This window comes from Etheostoma spectabile, chromosome 4 (genome assembly GCF_008692095.1).
Source record: "Etheostoma spectabile isolate EspeVRDwgs_2016 chromosome 4, UIUC_Espe_1.0, whole genome shotgun sequence".
Lineage (NCBI taxonomy): Eukaryota > Metazoa > Chordata > Actinopteri > Perciformes > Percidae > Etheostoma > Etheostoma spectabile.
The window spans coordinates 612,995-614,768 of record NC_045736.1 but is presented as its reverse complement, the minus strand read 5'-3'; the positions used below and the strand labels follow the sequence as shown (position 1 = coordinate 614,768).

Below are 1,774 nucleotides of genomic sequence, written 5' to 3'. Positions count from 1 at the left end.
CGCTAGAATGGCTTGAAACAAGGTAACCATGGTAGCAAGTTACAGAGTCCATGGTTGCACCTCAGACAATACCCAAAGTCATGTGATACGGGTGGCAGGGCACCTTTAAAATATCAGAGACACAGAGGTTGAAGGACAAAAGACACTAAGAAATGGTAAACAAAGAGTTCAGTGACTCAGCAGTAGGCAGGTTAATGTCTGAATGTTTTAAAAATAAATAAAGCACTTAGAGTTGCACAGTTACACACACACACTTAACCCTTGAATTGTCTTCCTGTCAACCATGAAAACAAACACTTTTATACCTATTGCAAGGCTTTAGCTGCTTTTTTCTAAGTTATTATTATTTATTTATTTATTTATTTTTTCTTCATTGTTTAGGTCCCTTTTTTCAAAATTGATATCACACATCTGGTGTTTTGTTGCCTCTTTCCAACATTTTGTCACCTTTTCAATGTTTTGGGGGCTTTTTTCATGATTTTTCTACATTGTTTTTTCATTGTTTTTGTTGCTTTTCCGTTCTGTCCTGTTTTATTATTATTTTACATTTTCTGTGCTTATTTTGACATCCCATATTTTCTAATATTAAAAAAGTTTGAAAATGGTTCCAATTGGACCCAGTGCCAACATGAGGGTTAATTCTTGCTGTCCTTGAGTTGTTGCGTGTGCACCAGGGTTGAAAGCACTTAACTTGAATTCGCTTTGGATGAAAGGGTCAGCTAAATGAAATTTAATGTTATGTAATGTTATGTTATGTTATATAATGTAATGAAATGTTATGTTATGTAATCTAATCTTCCTTTTTTGTCTTTTTCCAGATCTGTATAAAAGGGAAAGTTCACATATTCAAGTATCTGAGCATCGAGGCGTGTCGCAATGACAAGATGCCCGACTCTTTGTACCTGCCTGTCATGGAGCGGCTCAGCCTATCACGGCCCACTACCGGCAGGTCAGTTGCAGTGTCTCCTCGTCCCTGAAATAAAATTAATTTAAACACATTCATTAAACACACAGCTGAGAACATGATGTCATACAGTATATCAGCTGAGATGATGACGTCATTAAACAACTGTTAGAATCCCTTACTCTTTCTACAATGGGAGGATAGTTCTTTACTTTAAATACTTTAACTACATTTTCCTGACAATACTTACAAACTTTTATGGAAGTGAACGATCTGAATACCTCTTCCACTGCTGACAATAGAGGAGATAAAAAGTGAATGAAGGAATGAAAGAAATAAAGGGACACATTGAGGCTTTATACACCAAGGAATGAAGGAGTGAATCCAGCTAAACAATCGAAGGAAGCACAAATAGTAGAACAGACAAAGGAAAGAAAAGAACAAAATGCATATTACAAGACAAAACAAAGGAAGGAATGAACAAACAGAAGCTAAGTTTCCATCAACTTGATTTGAGACATTTAAGGTGTTTCCATTAATTTTCGCACTGAATCGCACAACATTCAACAACAACAAAGTTTGAAATTGAAAATGAACACTTTTGTTGACGCTTTTTACCGACGTTTGTAACTTTTTTTAAAAATGTTTTTGTCTCTTTTTTTTTCAACCCTTTTGACGCTTTTTTCAATGTTTGTCACTTTTTTTTGAATTTATAGGAAATTATACCTAATGATTGAGTTAGAAAAGCAGAAATTAGGAACTATTTAGACTAAAATTAAAGGAATGTATTAGAGATGAGCCTGATATTCGGTTGAAACGAGTATCCGGTACGGATAAAGCACTTTTGCCAAATACAAGTATTATACGAGT

At 34.8% G+C, this 1,774-nt stretch overlaps 1 protein-coding gene across 1 annotated transcript in view; it reads left to right on the top strand.

Moving 5' to 3' along the window:
* The window catches only part of lrch1 (leucine-rich repeats and calponin homology (CH) domain containing 1), a gene marked incomplete in the record, with an annotated part of 222,442 nt that overhangs the window by 65,145 nt on the left and 155,523 nt on the right, over nucleotides 1-1,774 (top strand). Inside the window, 1 exon segment of the mRNA XM_032512767.1 lies at nucleotides 819-949. Coding sequence (XP_032368658.1) covers nucleotides 819-949 — 131 coding nt within the window.